We start from the raw sequence: 18,554 nt of genomic DNA, 5'->3' as shown, positions 1-18,554 counted from the left end.
ATAGTCACAATCGGACTAAACCAGCCCCTCCTAGCCTTTCTACACATCTGTACACATGCTTTTTTTAAAGCAATACTCTTTTTATGCTCTGGCTCAATTATCCATAATTTAAATAATGAACAAGATATCCGAAAAATGGGAGGACTTAATACGGCCCTCCCAATAACAACATCCTGCCTCCTCATTGGAAGTCTTGCCCTCTCAGGAGCCCCATTTCTTGCCGGATTCTTTTCCAAAGACGCAATCATTGAGGCAATAAACTCATCCTTCCTAAACGCCTGAGCCCTTACTTTGACTTTAATCGCCACCTCCTTTACTGCTGCCTACAGTCTCCGCATTATTTTTTACGTCTCAATAAATTTCCCACGATACCCAGCCCTGACCCCAATTTTAGAGGCCCAACAAGCTTCCACCCCTATTATACGTCTTGCCATCGGAAGTGTAGTTGCAGGATTCCTGTTAATCCTCAATATCCCTCCGCCCCCCCCACAAGTTATAACTATGCCCACCCCCGCCAAACTAGCCGCCATTGGGGTCACTATTGTTGGGCTCTTTACAGCAGCAGAACTGTCTAATATCACTAATAAACAACTCAAAACTTTTCCCTATCTTGCTCCTTATAACTTTTCAAACATATTGGCATATTTTCAATCCACCACACACCGACTACTCCCGGCGCTAAACCTAAAATGAGCCCAACTTCTAGCCACCCATTTAATTGATATTATTTGACTCGAAAAATCAGGGCCCAAATCAGTCATAAAAATTAACACAACATTCTCAACCTTCATCACCGACTCCCAGCAAGGAATAATCAAAACCTATCTTACACTATTTTTTATGTCTACCGCCACTTTCCTTATATTTCTTCTACTCGATAGAACGTATTGCCCCTCGAACCCCCCCACGAGTGACTTCAAGTACTACAAATAATGCTAATAATAACGACCACCCCACCAGCACAAGAATAAAACCACCACATCAGTATATTCCGCCCACTCCACTAAGTTCCCCTAAAACTATGCCCCCCACATAAAAAGTACTATCAAATACATCTCATCCCCCCACTACAACTGATCCGATACCAGCCCCAACGCCTAGAAGTAGTAAACTATATAACAAAACTGACCAATCTTCTCACCCCCCAGGATAAGGCTCTGCAGCAAAGGCTGCAGAATACCCAAAAACAACTAACATACCCCCCAAGTAAATTAAAAATAAGACTAACGACAGGAAAGAATTTCCTAACCAAATTAAGATTCCACATCCAATCCCTGCCCCAAAGACTAATCCAAGTGCCGCAAAATATGGTGCCGGATTTGATGCTACCCCAGCTAAACTCACTAAAAACCCCACCAATAGGATAAAAAAAAGAAAACTCATAATTCCCACCAGGACTTCAACCAAGACTAGTAACTTGAAAAACTACCGTTGTAATTCAACTATAGGAACTAATGGCCACCAATATTCGAAAAACCCACCCGCTTATTAAAATAGTAAACGCCTCTTTAATTGATTTACCCACTCCCTCAAATATTTCCGCATGATGAAACTTTGTCTCACTTCTTGGACTTTGCCTTATCGCCCAAATTCTCACAGGACTATTCTTAGCCATACATTATACTGCTGACACCACAACCGCCTTTTCATCAATTGCACACATTACCCGTGACGTAAACTATGGCTGACTTCTACGCAACATTCACGCAAACGGAGCATCAATATTCTTCATTTGTATCTATATCCACATTGCTCGTGGAATTTACTACGGATCTTTCTTGTACACAGAAACCTGAAACATCGGAGTAGTTCTTTTTCTTTTAACTATAATAACTGCATTCGTAGGATATGTTCTTCCGTGAGGACAAATATCTTTTTGAGGCACCACAGTTATCACCAACCTTCTTTCAGCCGTCCCCTACCTGGGAGACAACCTAGTTCAATGGATTTGGGGCGGGTTTTCTGTGGATAATGCCACCCTTACTCGATTCTTTGCCTTTCACTTCCTTCTCCCCTTCATTATTTCTGCAATAACTGCTGTACACTTCTTGTTTCTGCATGAAACAGGCTCAAATAATCCAACAGGACTAAACTCGAACCTAGACAAAATCTCATTCCACCCGTATTTTACCACAAAAGATCTTATGGGATTTTTAATGCTCATCTCTCTTCTTTCTCTTTTAGCCCTATTTTCCCCCAACCTTCTGGGAGACCCAGAAAATTTTACACCCGCAAACCCCCTTCTTACTCCAACCCACATTAAGCCAGAGTGATACTTTCTCTTCGCATACGCAATTTTATGCTCTATTCCAAATAAGCTTGGAGGCGTACTGGCCCTTATAGCATCGATCTTTATTCTTTTTATCATTCCAACTCTCCACCGAGCAAAACAACGAACTATAACATACCGGCCGTTTTCTCAATTCATATTCTGGCTGCTAGCGGCAGATATACTCATTCTTACATGAATCGGCGGTCAGCCTGTAGAACATCCATTTGTTCTCATTGGCCAAATTGCCTCAGCTACTTATTTTCTTCTCTTTCTGCTACTCTTCCCCCTCATCTCTTCATTTGAGAACAAATTTCTTTATAAATACTGCTATGGTAGCTTAATATAAAGCACCGGCCTTGTAAGCCGGAGAATGGAGGCTAACGCCCCGCCCCATCGCCCCCCTCAGAAAGGAGAGAATTTAACTCCCGCCGTCGGCTCCCAAAGCTGATGTTCTTTTCTAAACTACCTTCTGAGCCCACATAATTGGTATACAGCCAAATTGACTGTATGTCAGTTATACATGTTTTATCTCTACAAGAGTACTAACTATGTATAATCGGGCATTTAACTCATGTCCACTAGAATACTATCTATGTATAATCGTGCATTTGATTTATCTCCACTAGAGTACTATCTATGCTTAATTGTGCATTTTCCTTGTATAGCGCCACATTCCTCGAGAAGCCCCTATTTTGCGTGTTTTAAAGAAAGCTGGTTCTTTGGTTTATACTCATTCTTATCTTATCTATTAATCTGGTTGAATAATTAATCTAGATGGCCCATGACCCTCCGAACTGTGGTTTCTGACTACCCTATTTTAAACCCAAATCTATGGACATATTATCCTAGTACTGGTCAGTTTTCACTTTTTCCTATGCTTCTGGTTAATGTGTTGGCTACTAGATGGCCCATGGCATGGACATAACTGTGGTGTCATACTTCTGGTTTTTCTTTTTTCGGGGGAGAACTTGAAGCTACTCAACACACGGATGTACACCCCATTACTGTTGATTGGACTGACGTTCCATAATACTTCAATGTAATATTATTTTCCTTTCACTTAATTCTTTGGTTATATCTCTAAGATCTCGGACATATTATCATTTCTTAAGTACATAATATTTATTATACTTCACAGAGAACATAATGTAAGTGACATATTATTAAGACTATAGATACGAACTTAATGTAAACTTTCAATTCACCTTGAAGATGAAAATCGGACTAGAAAAAAAAATCACTAAAAAATCAAGGTAAGTCCAAGAGTTTGGTCAGTCGCGAAAACGGCAACGAAGTGATACGGAATTTTCTAATGACGGTTTTTGAATCACAAACCCCCCTTACCCCCCTTAGCGGGAACAATACTCGTCAAACCCCAAAACCGAGCCTCCGCTAAAAAGAGTTTTTAACCAATAGGAAAAATTACAAGATAGTTCCAAAATTTTGATCTTAGCCCCAATTAATTTGTTATTAATGTGTGATACACGTATACAGCTCTCCCCCCTACAGTCTATGTTCCAGACCACAAAACATCCTAGACATACTAGTATACGACTTAAAATTAAATAGCTGATGTAGCTTAAGCAAAGCATAGCACTGAAAATGCTAAGACAGGCCTTAATACGCCTCACCCGCACAACAGGTTTGGTCCTGGCCTTAATATCAACTTTAACTAAACTTATACATGCAAGTCCCCGCACCCCAGTGAAAATGCCCTCACACACCAACAGGTATAGAGGAGCTGGCATCAGGCCCACCCCTAGTAGCCCAAGACGCCTTGCAGCGCCACACCCCCAAGGGATACAGCAGTAATTGAAATTGGACTATAAGTGTAAACTTGACCCAGTTATAGTTAATAAAGTTGGCTAACCTCGTGCCAGCCACCGTGGTTATATTCTTTGTTGTCTATGTGTATATAACATGGACATCTGCACAAATCTATATTTTGAGCCTACAGGTCAGTCTCAAAATAACATTATTAAAAAATAAACGTATATATCATGGGCAAAGAAAAACACTTAAAATCTGCTGAACCTTTAATGTAGATGTCATAGGTAGTTTTTTTGCTTTGCTCATCGATAAAGGCTTGTTTTTTGTTGTAGACATAATTTAAAAGCATGAATTATGGAAATGCACATCTTTATGTTTAAAGAGCATTTCAGGAATCTGATTTCAGATTTGCATCTCATGTTGCCATGTTTTTTTTCCATTAAGCACAGATCTACCAATTCCAGTGACTACAGAAACTAAATACTTATTATTTTAGTTAAAGTTGTTTCAGACATCAAACTAGCCAACATGAATGCATATTCAAATGGGTGCCTGGGAAGATTATGCAGAAGAAGAATACCCTGCTAAAATACAAAGCAGCAAAAAACTGAAAAAGTGAAAGTAGACTTTACAAAAGCAAGAACAGTTTCATCAGAAGTACATAAATGCATTTTTGTGAGGTCATCTGGTGCAAACTCAAGATTTTGGAATTGTGCACGAAATTCCAGAATGCCATCTATGTCAACCTCGATAATAGATTGTTATGTTTCTGGACAGCATACATTTTCACTATTATAGGTTCATAGGTAGGTACTAGGCTATCAGCTCAAGGGCCTATGTGAGCCTATGTGAGCCTAGCCAGCAAAGTTCCATAGCTTACGCCACCCAAGAACGTTATTTTCCTGTGCCACTGTCCAGCAGAGACACAGAAGTGATCCCTGGAATGTATTTCCTATTTTCCATCCACTCATCAAGGTTTTTCCTTGAAGAGTGCTAATGAAGATGTTTGCTTGACATAGATGGATAGCTTGTTCCAGAGTATAGGAAGTCTCTGGGACAGGAATCTATCCCTCCAGCGTGTCCTGTTTATTGTTTATTGACAAAATAAACTCTTGGGTTTTAAAATGATAGACTTAAATAAAAAAATGTTCTGCAACAAAAGTTTTAACTTAATGAAAGTCGAGTAAAATGCAAATATACTAGGTCTTTTTTAAAATGAAACACAGGATATATGCTTAGCTACTCCTTAAGAGGTCAGCACCATAGTATGAGCACACACCCCTCTTTGCAAAAGTCCCTGGCAAAGTGAACTCTTGTTGAACTGGTATCAAACCTGCACTGAGGTGTATTCAGTAAACTACATGGCACTCAGTACAACTTTCAATAGTGTCTGTGAAGAAAGCCAGATCGGAAACCAGTATCAGAGAAATGTGCCGCTCATATCCGTTTCAAATCAAGAGTACTGTGCATGCTTCTATATATCTATAGCAACAACATTATCTGCATCATCATTGTTGTATTTGTATCTTTATTTACAGTTTGCCTTTGTAAATTCATGAGAAAGATACTCGAGTAAAGTCTCAAGGTCATTAGGGTAAAATATGCTGATATTCTTGTTGGCCCATTAATATACTCTGTTTAAGCTACACCTTTTAATTGGAGATTCAAAAACATGTAGTATTTCTGGAAAAAAAGTGCATGCACAAAATGTGAGATTGTTTTTAATTTCTATTTTAACTTAATGTAAAAGGGATCATATAAATAAAGTCACTCTCATTGCAAAAGTAATATGAGGCAAATGATGTTCCAGTTATGGCTGCAGGTACACTTGTTTAAACACACTCTGTATGTATGTGCATATTTTGGGACCTTCCTCTTTGTCCTGTCCATCATATGAGTTCCCCTTGTAATTCTGAAACTCCACATGTTAGTCCCATGACTTCAAAAATATAGACGTGACTGGGGGAAATAAAGAATGAGGTTACTATATCTTAGAGAATCTACCCTTCCCCAAGTTACAGTCATCTTGCAGTTAGTATGTATAAGTAGCAAGGGAGCATTGGTGAATCCCCCAACTTCAGGAATGGGGGGGGGGTTCCTCCCCCTGAAAAAAACATTTTTAGTAAGCAATAATACGTTTCAAAGTTAGCTATTTTTTTAGTGCTAATGAATTTTTTGAAGTTGCAAGACTCACAGTATGAATTTCCAATAGATCATTGCTTTGTTTCTCTAATTTTCCTACATGATTCTGCTATATAGTATCTGCCTCTAGTGAACACGCTTAGGTCAGGGACAAGCCTAAACAAACAGCACTCATGCTGTTCACTGTTTTTCCTGCACCCTACTATCAGTGTTGAGTGTACATGCAGTGTTCTCATGAGATTATGATTCTCCTCCTCGGTAAATCTGACATTCCTGCAACACCCACACATACATGGTCAGCAATGCTATAGCTATCCAGTGCTGACATACTAGTCAGTGGGTTTTAAAAAGATGTTGAAGTACATCATTGATTTACAGTAACCAGTTTTCTACTCCCTAATGGTTACTTTCCATAGAACAGGTAAAGAACCAAAACAACAAACTAAAAAAACTTACTGGAAACTCTGCCAGAGAATATACAACTAAGTAGGATGATCTGTTATTAAAACAAATAATAAGCACTTTCATCTAAAAGCATACAGACCTCTTCAGACAAAAAAGAACAATTCAAAATGTGCACTTAAATAGCTTCCTAGTCACATGACACCAATCTAAGCAAAGCAAGTGTATATTTAAAGCAATAGTTGTCAAGACAAGTACATGTATTTAAAACAGTGTGTTTAAGATATAAAACTGAGAATAACTGTTATTTATCATTAAATTAAGCCAGGACATAAGCAAAAATAATGCACAATTGCTAATGCATTCACCCTAAAAAATAAAAACAGATGACAGTATATATAAGCATATTATTTTTTATATGCCTTCCTCTTGAGTACGCACTGTATAGATATAACATCATTAAGCCCTGGAGGGACTGAAGAATTCAAAAATATCTTCCACTAAATCTCTCTCTCTCTTCAATTAATAGTTTCCTTGGCTCACCTCTGGGGCTGACCTCTACTTTCTGGATGATAGCAAACAGGAAATGATGGTCTGGACATTGGTGAATTTGCTTGTAGAGTGCATTTGTATATTTAGCCTTTCTAATCTCATAGTTATGTTCGTAGATATGATCCCGAAGGTTACGTTCCGATTTACCAATATAAAAACTATTGCACTGGTAACATAACGTACCATAAATAATCCCCTTTGTGTGGCAATTAAATTATCCAGGGACTGAAATGGATATATTATTGATGGAAAGGCTACTGCACACAAAAATGGAAGGGCATTGTGAGCATGCCCCACACTTAGTCATGCACCCCGTAGTTGTTTTATCTTTAGAATGTCCCATAAAGTCATAAATGTTTTTCAAACAAATACCTTTTTTATAGACTATGTTAGGTGCTTTGCTTAAACATTTATATCAAATTCTATCAGTAGAAATGAACTGCCAATTTTTTCTGATGATATTACTAACTGCTGGGCTGTTAACTGAATATGTGGTAACAAAGGCATGTGCATAGCTAGCTTGTTGTTGATACATACAATTGTCTAATGCAGTAGAAGGGTCTTCTATAATATGGCTATCATTGAATTTGTTTTCTATACTACATGTGTTAGTAGTATTTGGATACAGAACATCATTATTCTTTCAGGAAAACTTGGCTAGGCTTAGAAAGTCCCCCAGGTAGTTAGCCCAGTAACAATCTATGAATCTATGATGTTGAAGTTATTGAGGGTATGGGGCCAGCATTCCTACACATGGGGTCCAATACCACATACTCCCTTTAAAGCACAAGTAAATATTTACACCAAATATAAAACAGTTATCTGTCATACTGCAAGTCCATTCCCATGTTTTACATCTCCTGCTTGATACTGTGTATTTTGCAGAATCTATGTACTTTGATACTGTGTATTGTGCAGAATCTGCTTCATAGTGGAAATGGCCAACAATGTGCCAAGTGTGAGTAAACCTAATTTAGAAGGTCATGTGCATGGCTATAGCAGAATCATCACCAAAGGATTCAAACTAATTTCTTACAGAAAATTTAGTTTTTTGCCTTATAGTTTATTTCTCTAGTGGACCATCACCTTAATTGGAACATTAGAAACTGAATGAAATATTTTGAAAAAAAAAGCGGTTTCCTTTAAGAGGCATGGCATTTACTGAGTAACTACTGTGAAGTTATCTTACCCCAAGGCTATAGGAATGGTCACACTCCCATGACAAAATGTCTTATGTATGATGTAAAGGCTAAAAGTTAAGTAACACTGAACGCTTTAGTTGCTCATGAAACTGACAAAATGTATCTGAATTTGTAGTCAGGTTTCTCATGTTGGGAAAATGTGGACTGTTCTTTAATATGTATGGAGGGGTACCGATCATCTAACATTTATCACCCAAAAATGAGGAGAGTACAGAAAATCAGAACATTTGCAGCATTTTTCTTATAAAACTTCAGTAGCTTGCCCCTGAATATATGCTAGAAATTGCATGGGAAAGCAATGTATTCACTTTGTATTGTATACCCATAGACCTGAAAAGACACATGATCCACTCATCAGTAACTGGTTTGCAGTCCTGAATGAGTTGACATCACCTTATGCAAACCATAAGAATGCATTGTACTGTGGGGATGTAACTAAGGACAGCCTACATAGATTCAGTTATATTGTATGAACAATAGCCATATAGGAATAGCAAGAAAAGCACTGTTGTAAGTAAACTTAACATAGCAACGTATGTTCAAATGATCACTGTTTCATGTGCCTTAGCTATATGGGTTAGAACCCCTTGGATTATGTAGCCCAGGTGGGTATGACCCCAGCCCTGAGCAGCATCCTACCATCACCCAGAATAATACCACAGTACAAGAAGAAAATGACTGATTTCAACAATTGGCTAAGTTTCTGGTGTCATTCTAAGTGGATCCAGTATCTTTCTGTCTGGGATGACATGATTGACAGACCTCGATGCTTTGCCCGAGATGGCCTGCATCTGTCACCCCTGGGCTTCTGGATACTGACCAAGGCTCTTGCCACCCCTATAGTGCCTTTTTTAGGTGGTGTTCCAAAGACCAAATTACCACTGCAACAGCTACAAACAAATGCAATCTGAGAGTCATGCTGCTCAACGCTAGAAGTCTAAATCTCAAAATGCACTCACTCGAAGCACTCCTTAAAATGGAGAACATCGACATTTGTGCTGTAACAGAGACCTGGTTCAAGGCAGCAGAAAGCATCCCTGCACTACCAGGCTATTACTCATTCCACACCTTTCGGCCCCAGAACTTGGACCGAAGCTCCAAAGGTGGTGGTGTTTCCATACTCATAAAGGATGCGCACACCTCCAGACTGGTAGTCCAACATAACGCATCTGAGATACTTCAGGTGCAGCTAACATTGGGTAAGACAACAATTCAGGTCATAACCTGCTACAGGTCCCCAACCATGTCCCAAGTCTCACACTCCACATTCCTAAGCACCCTGGAGAATATTAGGGTCCAACCTAACACTGTCATACTGGGCGATTTCAAATACCTCTCCATTAACTGGGAAAACTACTCATGTACACTTGCCCAATGCTTTCTGGAATTCATTAATTCCAATGCTCTGGACCAGCTCATTCTTACTGCCACTAGAGGTAGCAACATCCTTGACCTGGTCATTACTAACATGGACGACCATTGCTCTATACCAATAGTCAACTCCTCCATGGTTAGATCCTACCACAAACTAATCACCTTGGAAATCCACATCCCTCCCACTCCCCCCCCCCCCACAATGGTAACCACTATGAAAAACTTCTCCAAAGCTAACTTTGGGCTCCTAAAAACAGAGGTGGCTAACTTCATGGCACCCATGCAAATGGAGAATAGTTGCATGACCACCGAATCATACACCAATGCACTCTACAAACACGTACACGAATGCATGGATCTCGCCATACGCAATAGAACCAAAACACTCTACTCAAAAAAATGGAAGTCAATCTGGTGGTCCCCTGCCATAAACAAACTCTACAGCAGAAGGTGGAAACTGATGTGGAATATGGCGAAGTCCCAAGACTGGAAAAACTCCCTTATCAGCCTCAACAAAAGGTTGAGATCCCTCATCAAATCCTCTAAAGCTAGCTATGAAAACAGAATTGCAGCAGATAGTAAAGACAACCACAAGGCCTTCTATAGTTATGTAAAGAATCTCCACAGCAATACCCATGATTTGCTCTGAGCTACTGCACAAGGGTACCTCCTATACCGAGCCAACAGATATTGCCAATGTACCGACCGACAGATTCAGTGCTAACTTTACCTCTCTCTCCCCCCAAAGGACCAATCACAATACCAGTAGATTGTCAGACACCCAGTATTACTGCTTTACAGGTTAAAACAGCACTGTCCAAGACCAAGAATACAGTTTCTATGGGACCTGACAGTATCCTTGGCTGTATTCTACATGAACTACAGAGTGAACTGGCACCTAACCTGTGTGCCCTGTTCAATCACAGCCTCACCTCAGGCTTTATCCCTACTGAATGGCGCACTGCTACAGTCATCCCTCTCCACAAAGGAGGAGCGACTACAGACCCCGGGAACTATTGCCCCATTAGCCTGATAAGTCTGATATGCAAAGCTATGGAACGCATCATCATGGACATAATAAACAAAGATATAGGAAATCTCCAAACTCTGGATCCTACACAGTTTGGTTTTGTGAAGGGTAGATCATGCCTGCTCAACTTGGTCGACTTCTTTGAGTCAGTCACCAGAGCTGTGGATGAAGGCAAGGTGGTTCATACAGCCTACCTTGATCTGGCCAAAGCCTTTGATACCATTCTCCACTCAGGAATCATAGAAAAACTCACTAAGCTAGGCATCAACCCCTATATCACTAGGTGGGTTGCAAAGTGGCTCACAGATAGAACCCACAGTGTGAAAGTAGCTGACTACAAGTCAGACTGCCGACCAGTCACGAGTGGAGTCCCACAGGGTTCGGTCCTGGGTCCTCTCCTGTTTGGTATCTACTTCTCTGAAGTCCAGGCCAACAAGAAGGTACTCTGGCTGACAAAGTTCACAGACGATTGCAGATTGGGACCTATTTTTAACTCCCCAAGTGATGTTGACATCCTACAGAAAGGCCTCAATGACACCAACGACTGGTGTCAGAACCATGGCCTTAAGCTCAATGCCAAAAAATGTGCCGTCATCCCCCTTGGGAAAATCCCGGTTCCCTTGAATAACCATATTGATGGTAGTCCACTGAACACAGAAGGCGTTATAAGAGATCTGGGAACACAGGTTGACAGCAACCTCTCTTTTGACCACCACGTTGCCACTGTGGTCAGAAAGTCCTTCTATGTGGTACATCTTATTACTAAGGATTTTGCATCCAGGAAGAAAGAGGTCATTGTCTCCCTCTACTCTTCCCTCATTAGGCCAATCATCGTGTACAATGCCCCATTTGGCATATACCTTACTAGACACCTGCAACAAATGGAGAGACCACAAAAGTACCTCACAAAGAGGATCCTAGGCCTTAAACACTTGTCCTATATGGACAGACTCAAAAAACTCCAACTATTCTCTGTCTCATATCGCCTGCGTAGAGGCGATCACTGCTTGACTTACAAAGCCATGTCTGACCCAGCTTTGTTAGAAATGCTACATCTAAAGAAATCCCAATCCCTCCGCACCACACGCACCAGAGACCTCAACCTCATTACCACAATCAACAAAACATGCTGGAGTAACAGGTTCATAACCCAGAGACTGCCCATGCTATGGAATAGACTTCACATACATGTGAAGCAGAGCACCTCACTGGCCCTCTTCAAGAGAAATCTTGATGAGTGGATGAGAAATAGAAAATTCATCCCTGGGATCACTCCAGTGGCTCTACTTGACAGAGGCACTGGGAACTAAGGTCGGGTGGCACGATGCCAGTGTAATCCTATGGGCTAGGCTTGTAAAGGCTCCTAGGCCATTAGCCTAGTACACACCTATGAACCTACGAACATATATTTTGCTAAGGATATAACAACCAGCCAGCTTCCAAAGCTTCTGGGCACCATCCACACACTCAACCTGTCAGGCAGCTTGAGCTGAGCTGACTGAAAGATAATTTTGGGTACCAATTCCTTCACAGCTTTCCTGCCAACTGACATAGGGAAGTTGAGCCCTGAAAGGACAATGCTAGAAATAACAAAAAATAAATGTCCTCACCCTGGCATAAACAACACACTAAGAAACTAGGAGGGTGAAGGGAGGAAGTGGCAACTGCAGCAGTCTTCGAACATCTACAGTTATGGCAAGTTTACTTACACAACTGTACTATGTTCATCATATTGCTCATTGGTCCAGTAGCCTTTATTATATGGGTAGATTACCTAGCTTAATACATTTGGGAGGTGGAAGGGGAAAGGTTCAGGAGCCCCAGGAGAATGGCCCTAGCAAACCCTGCCCTAAAGAGGGAATAATTAAGCTTAAAGTGATTTGTAAAAGTATGTACAGAAGACCAAGTTGCAGCTTCTAGAATACTTCTACAATCCAACCCTTTCCAAAAAGCCATAGCTGAAGTCAATGCTCTGGTTGGGTGGGCCTTGACCCTGTTTGGAATATATTTCATTGTGGTGATTATAACAAAAGGCGATAGCCTTAGAAAACCATTTGGAAAAAGTTTTTTGACACAGGTTATACCTTCTTCCTACCTTTCACAAGAAATGAACAATTGATCTGAAAATCTGAAAGATTTAGTTCTGTCAAGGAAATATATGAGTTGTCTGAAGACATTTTTGGGTTCAGGAAAGAAAATGGGGAGTTGTACAGTTTTGCTTAAAGTTAACTTGGATAAAACTTCAGGCATAAAAAAATGGATTAGTTCTCAAAGAAACATTGTTCTTGTGGAAAATGAGACAGGGTTGACTCACCCTACGAGTTTACAACTCAGATACCTTTTAAGCAGAGGTTAGAGCAATCAGTAAAAATGTTTTCCATGTTAAGAACCTCAAGGTCATCTAGGTTGGCTGGTTCCAATGGAGCAAGTGTTAGCTTCTCTAACACCAGATTAAGATCCCAAGGAGGGGCCAGCCATTGTCTTGCAGGCTTCTCATACAAAATCCCTTTTAAAACCATTTTGACATGAAAATTAATTGAAAGAGGAGGATCCATAGGCAGCCGTGCTAAAATGACTGATAAATGAACCTTGTCAGAGGAGTAAGAAAATCCACAGGATAGTAACTCACACAAATATTGTAAAACCAGAGATCACCTAGCTCAGAATGGGTGCTGGCTATGTTGTTGGCACCAACTAGAAAACGTTTTGCATTTGCTAACATGATTTTCTAGAAGCAGGCTTTTTTCCCTGCATTAATACCTGCTGCACATCCTTAGTAAATAGGTGCCTAAAAGGAATTCAGACCCTATCATCCAGGCAGTCAATTGAAGTTGATTGGTATTGGGGTATATCAAATGCCCCTGCTCTTCTTTGAGCAGATCTAGTTTGTGAGGATACTTGCAGTAATTTCCCCTGGCCATTTCAAAAAGAAGGAAGAACCATGGTTGCCTGGTCCAGAAGGAAGTCACCACAATGATTTTGGGGGACTCTTTCTGAATCTTCAGAAGTACCTTGGATATTAGTGGAAAGGCATGAAAAGCATGCAGGAACATTACTGCCCAAAGAAAAGGCATCTGTCTTCTAGGCCTTCTTGCATGAAGTCCTGTAGCAGAATCTTGCCAGATGATTTTTCAGAGGAGAGACAAAGGGTAGACCTGGATTTAGGGAGATCTATTGTCTTCACCAACTGATTTCTCTTCTGAAAAATCCTAGCACTGAGATTTGAAAAGACAAGGGGTGTTGATACTGGGACAAAGAGACTTCAAATATCATGGTATCTTTCTCATGTTGGGTCTTATCAGAAGCCGTGAGATCCAAAATCCTGAGGTATTCCCTTAAAGTGATCAAAGTTTGAGTGGAAATACTTAGAAATAGATCTAAATACAGATCCTAATTTTTCCCCCGAGGAAAAAAAAAGCTCTTTGAACTGAGGTGTCTAGTTCACATCCCAGAAACACAATATTGCATGAAGGAGTCAAGAAAGGCTTTTGAATGTTCTTGGAATCCTAGCTTGTGTAAGAGATCTCTCTCCCAAGAGTGAGATTCCTAACACTTTGAAGAGGACTCTATAGACAAGCAGATCATCTAAACATGGAAAAATGTGGATCGTACAATGATCTTTAACTAGAGTTAGACACTTTGTGAACACTCTTGGTGCAGTGGGTAGTCTAAAGTGAAGGCAGAGAACTGATAATGTGATCTGGACAAACACATTCTTAAGAGATGCCTGAAGTCTGGATAAGTAGGAATGTGATGATGATCATCTTTTAAATCTAGTGTTACCAGGAAACTTGAAGGAGGAAGACGTGGCAACAGGTTGTGAAGTGACCTAATTTTGAATTTGGCACTGTCACAGACAGGTTTAAGAAAAAAAGATCCAGAAATTGTCTCCAAGTATTTTCTTTCTTTCTTTGGCACTAAAAACATACTTGAATAAAACCTTTTTCCACATAGGAAGTGAGAACTGCTTCTATCACTCCCTGGGACAGCATGTGATGAAAGACTGGTAGAAATAAGACAATCTCTTCTGGAGGATGTGGAATTACCCCTGGAAAGGAGGGACATCCTCCCGTTGCCATCTGTAACCTTGAATGATCTTCAGACCCCATTTGTCTGAAACTATCTATTGCTAAAGAGAAAAGTGGAGATTTAGACTTTTTGGAAGAAAAAAGGGTCTGCCAAGGTAGGAGGGGGTAACATTCTCTAAAATAGTTATTCTGACTTATTGGACTGTCCTTTATTTTGTGAGTTTCCAGAATTCTTCATGGAACCCCTTGCCATTTCCTCTTAAATGTCTGTATATCTGGAGTTTACGAGACTGTTTATTTTGTTTTTTACCAAAATTGGATGCAAATTTAGACAATCTCTTGAAAATTTTGGAAAAGGAGGGCTGACAAATCTTAGAGATTTCCTGTATCAACTTACCTTTTCACCACCCTTTTGATCCCCCCCGTAGCAGTGGGGACAAAATCTAAATCTCTCTTCAAAGAAGATTTAAAATCTAATTTTTTAACATTATCTGGGAGGCCCCAAGAATGCAGACATGAAAACCTCAAAACTGTACCAATGGCCAGAGCCCTGGAAGAAGTATCAACAGAGTCATAGACACACTGTTAGAATGAGTGACTTGAATAATAGAATAAATTACATTACTTAAAGCAGGTTTTTCCTCACAAGAAGAAACTGTAGGCAAAACATTCCTCATACTTTTACAATTAGTCAGGCCATACCTTAACATATGAGCCTGCCAATTCCAAATTCTGAAAATCAAAGAAGGTTACACTTTTCCCCATACGTATTAATAGTCTTCTCATCCTTATCAGAAATAGTAAGATTGGAATTAATTAAGTGTTCAGCAGCAGAATGATTAACTAAAGCTATTGATGCTAGATTAGGTTTGGGAAGAGTGCATAAAAAAATTAAACAATGGAGGAACTTTATACATCCTATCTGCCTTTTTAGGGGCAGCTGGCTGGCTGCCAAGAAAATTGCAGTCAGTAACACACACATCCCCCAAGGGATGGCAGAACTGGGGGATTGGGTACAGGTGCTGAAAACTACTTCTGTAACAGCTTGTAGTATTTTAGGGATTGAGAAACATCCATGTTCTCCCACAAAAAACACTGGCACATACTAGAAAACGTCTCAGAGAAAGAGAACCCCCCTCACAGGGAGAGTTAGAAAATGAGCTCTCCTCTGAGTCTGAATAAGAAATCTGAGGAGAAAGCCCCATATCTGTCCCTGCATCCTCCTGTCCAGATTCAGAATCTTGAATCTCTTCAGGAAAGGAGCTACCTATCCCTCTTTCTTTACCAGAAACTATTTTACAAGAAGGATCAACAGCCTGAATTAAACATTGAGCCAGACCCAATAAACTACAACTGTCTAAGGAAATTTGAGGAGGAGGAGATAAATGTTTAGTTTTCTGTTTCTTTTTTGAAAGGAACAATAAGACCAACAGTGTTAGTAATGACAGCAGTAGATTCCTCAGGTATGGGCACAACATTCTGGCAAAACAGGGAAATCTTACCTGTTTCCTCTCCCAAGACCTACAAGAGTGACTGTTCCTTGCCCACTCAGGGAATCCCAACAGTCAGAGAGAATGTAGCTAACCCCCAGTCCATAGTGACTGTAGATGCTATACCAAAGGGATCCAAGGTAAAAGATAAGTGGTCTGAGGTAAAACAAATGGCCACATCATAGTCACTCACCTGTGGTTGAGGCAAATTTCTAGCCTGCTGTGAAGGTAAAGGGCATTTGCTTAACTTTTTCTTTCTATAGCTGGAAGAAGGAGTAAACATGGGACTGACAGATTGTCTCAGAGTCAAACTGAAAGTAGTGACCCTTTCCCGAGGAAAACAAGCAGCAAATGCTGGTGAAAACAAAAAGTCTTTAAAAGTCAAGTTTTTTGCAGACATACACAGCAAAAAGCTCTTTAAACCACTTTGTCGGATCTATAAAGTAAAATAAACACAATTTCTCCATAGGAAAAAAAATGTTTTCAGTTACTTTAACAACTTTTAAACTGACAGGAAAAAGAGCACTCCTGTTTAAAAGTATAGAACAGTTTCATGACAGGTCCGTAAAACACAAGCTCCTAGTTTTAAAATAATTTATCTGAAGAGGAAAGTATCATTAATAAACATTATTAAGTGGAAGTCCCCCCCAAAGGGAACTTACCTACCTTGCAAAGAAAAAGCACAAGCCAACTGTTGATCCTCAAAAGTCACAGAGGAGAGTACACTTCAGAGGTAGGAAAGGTCTGTAGGGCTTGGCACTCGAACTTGTCTTTTAGTCAGTTTAGCTCGAGCAGTCTGATAGTTCAGGTATGTGGAAGGTGCCCTGAAGCTTTGGAAGCTGGCCAGCTGTTATATCTTTGGTAAAATATAACCCGTATAGCTAAGACTACTGCAGCAGTGATCAATATGATGAACATCGCAAGAGTCTGAGGAAATATCAACAAAAGTGCTGACTAAATAAAAAGCTGTAGCATGGCCTGAATACATAGGCCTTTCTGAGGACATACATGATTGTTATCTCTGCTGTAGTCATGAAAGACCAAATGCAAGACAAACTCGTCATAGTGGTTAACCTCTCACACCAAACAAAAGGAAACACTTTACCCAAAATTCCTTTATTTAATCAGGCTTATTTTGGCATGCTGCTGATGTTGGTTAATACCCATTTATAAGACTTGAAGGTAAAAGATGAACATGAGATTATTACTATTTCTTATTATATTATTATTTATTCATTGAGGTTTGGAATGAATCTGCTTAGTAGGAATATAATTATTTGTGTGAGAGACTACGCAAAACAAATACTTGAATGAAACATTCTGTTATTAAATGTGCATCTTACTTGTACATAGACAAAGACAGATGTATGAGTAGACACACACACACACACACACACACACACAGTTTATGGACTTACATGAAATAAAATTCCACAAGTAGAGTCCAATTGGTCCGTGCAGAGTTTCAAATGGCTTTCCAAATGCATTATACATGAAAAATCCTGTCTCCACCAGGGAAATGATAATGAGTGCAGCTGAGAAAATTATGACGCACACGTGGATACTTGCAGGGACAACAGTCAAAAGATCTGGAAAAACTGAAAATATAAAGCAGTTAATTTGAAAATATGCTTTAGAATCTGATAAATAAAACCATTTCCTAGCACATTATAACATTTTTAGAACTATGCCAAAATAGGATCATTTTTAACAGTACTTTTCTGAATGCCCCTGCTGCTCTTGTAAATGTAAACATCAAAAGAAGAACAAGATTGCCATCATCCGGACATGTGCAACAACTGCATGCTTGTTCTTTGTATTTCAGTCTTTTGCTTCATGTTTTTGTAACAACCACCAAACGTTTGATAGTCTATCAACATATTGACTGAAGGTACCACTATTTTTTGACATTTGCTCAACTGAGCACTACAGGAGGGTCAAAATTTGTACATCTCCTCTTCCTGATAAATCCACTGGTATTCGAGTGAGTATGGTGAGAGTCTGGCTACAAAAGTCTATGGAATTGAGTTTGTGCAGTAACTAATATGTGTAATGATACCAAGGAGGAACAGATAGGTAAAGCAGATAATGTACACAGATCATTGTATTGTATGCACTAAAAAAGTGATATTCATGGCTCTCCGTCTTAAGAATAAAGATTAAATGTCTGGCAAATAAAGGATGAAATCAACATCTTGAAAGTTATACAAGATTCAAAAACTGGATGTTAAAATCCTGAAATAATATTAAAATACCCATGAAAGTAAATACAAAAGATGAATCTGACATAAG

The 18,554-nt window shown here is 39.7% G+C and overlaps 1 protein-coding gene across 1 annotated transcript in view; it reads right to left on the bottom strand.

Annotated features, from left to right (window-relative positions):
• Positions 1-18,554, bottom strand: part of LOC122801067 (clarin-1-like) — a 335,249-nt gene that overhangs the window by 16,145 nt on the left and 300,550 nt on the right. The window contains exon 2 of the mRNA XM_044070559.1: positions 17,681-17,860. Within this exon, the coding sequence (XP_043926494.1) occupies positions 17,681-17,860 (180 nt within the window). The remainder of the gene's footprint in view (positions 1-17,680; positions 17,861-18,554) is intronic.

Source organism: Protopterus annectens, chromosome 4.part1 (genome assembly GCF_019279795.1).
Source record: "Protopterus annectens isolate FY-2018-M chromosome 4.part1, PAN1.0, whole genome shotgun sequence".
NCBI classification, from domain to species: Eukaryota; Metazoa; Chordata; order Ceratodontiformes; family Protopteridae; genus Protopterus; species Protopterus annectens.
This window is presented reverse-complemented; position numbering and strand designations above follow the sequence as displayed.